Source organism: Fulmarus glacialis, unplaced genomic scaffold (genome assembly GCF_000690835.1).
Source record: "Fulmarus glacialis isolate BGI_N327 unplaced genomic scaffold, ASM69083v1 scaffold45305, whole genome shotgun sequence".
Lineage (NCBI taxonomy): Eukaryota > Metazoa > Chordata > Aves > Procellariiformes > Procellariidae > Fulmarus > Fulmarus glacialis.
In genome coordinates this window covers 401-2,257 of record NW_009214492.1, presented here as the reverse complement: position 1 = coordinate 2,257, position 1,857 = coordinate 401, and the positions used below count along the sequence as shown (strand labels likewise).

Here is a 1,857-nt window from a genome sequence, read left to right as displayed (position 1 = left end):
TCCGATTCTGCACTTCTTTCTCATGTTCCCTGAAAAAACAACAATTAAGGACAATGTTTGCAGGGAAGAAAAAAACCATATCCAACAGCACCCTGGTTCCTCCCTTTCTTCTGTCATTAAAAAAAACCCCTTGCCTGGGATGCTGCACCTAAGCAGCGGCTGGGAGGTGTCCTTAACCCCTACCAACGTGTGACGATCTTACAGGCTCCCAGCACATCACTTACTTGAACTCAGGCTGTTACGGGCACACCACACTCAAATGCAGTCAAAGAGCCCCAAGAACCGTACGGAAATGCGGGGACTTGTGCAGTTTAACCTCCCCTGCGTGGCACCCGGACCGTTCACCCTGTGGGACCGGCACCGGTCACTGGAAGACTTGGGCCACGAATGTGATGCAATGCAAGAAAAAGAACTACAAAGTGAGGAAAGGGTTATAAAAATTGTGGCCTTAGAACACAGACGGCTGTCCATACACGGGGTACCCAGCTGCCTCAGCAACAGGCATCTGCCCTGATTTACTGGAGGAGAGGTGAAAGGAAAGAGAAAATCTCTTGCATACAGCATGGCATTGAACTGCATGGACGGCTGAAATATATTTATCAAACTGCTCACAGAGCCAAAATCCTTTGCCATGCAGGACCTTCCCACTGTTTACCCCAGTCCTGGTCCCTTTGTCCCACTGGTGCCAGTCACAGGCCTCCCAAAGGGAGACATCGAGTTTTGTAACGCTGCCCCTGAGAGCAGCTCCCTGCTCTGCTCGCGCGTGGGGGAACCAAGGCGGGCCGGGCAGTGACGGGAGAGCATCCCTATCTGCATCCCTGTCTGCTACAATAACATCCCCACAGCAGGAAGCTTCCAGCGGTCAGCGATGGACCGCATGGCTTCACTCATCCGGAGTCAGTAGCTCTTCCAACTCTTGGTGAGATTTGCAGTTTTCTAGTACAATGGGATCAGGCAAACAGAAGCCTCTGCCCCGTCTCTGCTAAGCCTTGCCTTACTTACACACTTGCAGGGCTGAGCTGCCCCTCTGCTCACAGCGAGAAGCTGTACAGCCTCCATGTGGGGGACAAGCAAATGCATTCCCTGGAAACTCTGCAAGTTCTCCTTCGCTGGGCTCATTTCACCTCTCCTGCACCTCCTGGTCTGGCCGTGGTGGCCCAGGTTGGCAGCCACACAAAGCCTGAGGTGATCGTACGGGGAATGTTTGCAGATCACTATACTATTTTGTAGTTCTCTGTTTAAAAAGGACTGTGTTAAGCTGTAATACATATGGCTAATAAAACACTGTGCTGTCTGCATTAACCACCAGATTCCATTCTTGAAAAAATGGATCCAGAAACGAGTTATAATTAAATCCTATCATAAACTTTAATGATTTTTATTAATATGGAGCCAAAATATTTGGCAGCGCTGTGCTTACCGTAGCCAGCTGGCTACTTTTTTACCTCCGTGCGTGATTCCTGGTGTATAATAGCTGCAGAACAATTGCCGTTCCCAGCTCGGCTCTGGGCAGTAGCCCTGGCCCTGACAGGGGACACCATTTTCTCCCACCCGTTACATCCTCGCCCCTCTCATGGCTGTGCCCTCCAGAAGTACATTTTGGTGCCTTCCAAGCCCACTGTTTCTGCAGTGCCAGGCGCCGTCCCCCCACCGGGGCCTGCAGTCACCCTCCAAGCACAGCGAGGCCCCGACCGCTGGACGGGGAATGAGAGCCAAAGGTCCCTGCTGGGTGCTGCTGCGCTCCCATTGTACAGCCAGCGCAGAACCAGATTGTGCACCGGGCCATAAATTCTTCGTGTTTACCCAGCCTGGGGAGAGATGTCCTAGGTGGACCTGAACTGAGATGAACAAAAGGGC

At 52.1% G+C, this 1,857-nt stretch overlaps 1 protein-coding gene across 1 annotated transcript in view; it reads right to left on the bottom strand.

Annotated features, from left to right (window-relative positions):
• Positions 1 to 1,857, bottom strand: part of LOC104077366 (chromobox protein homolog 2-like) — a gene marked incomplete at both ends in the record, with an annotated part of 3,198 nt that overhangs the window by 1,126 nt on the left and 215 nt on the right. Inside the window, one exon of the mRNA XM_009578569.1 lies at positions 1 to 29. Coding sequence (XP_009576864.1) covers positions 1 to 29 — 29 coding nt within the window. The remainder of the gene's footprint in view (positions 30 to 1,857) is intronic.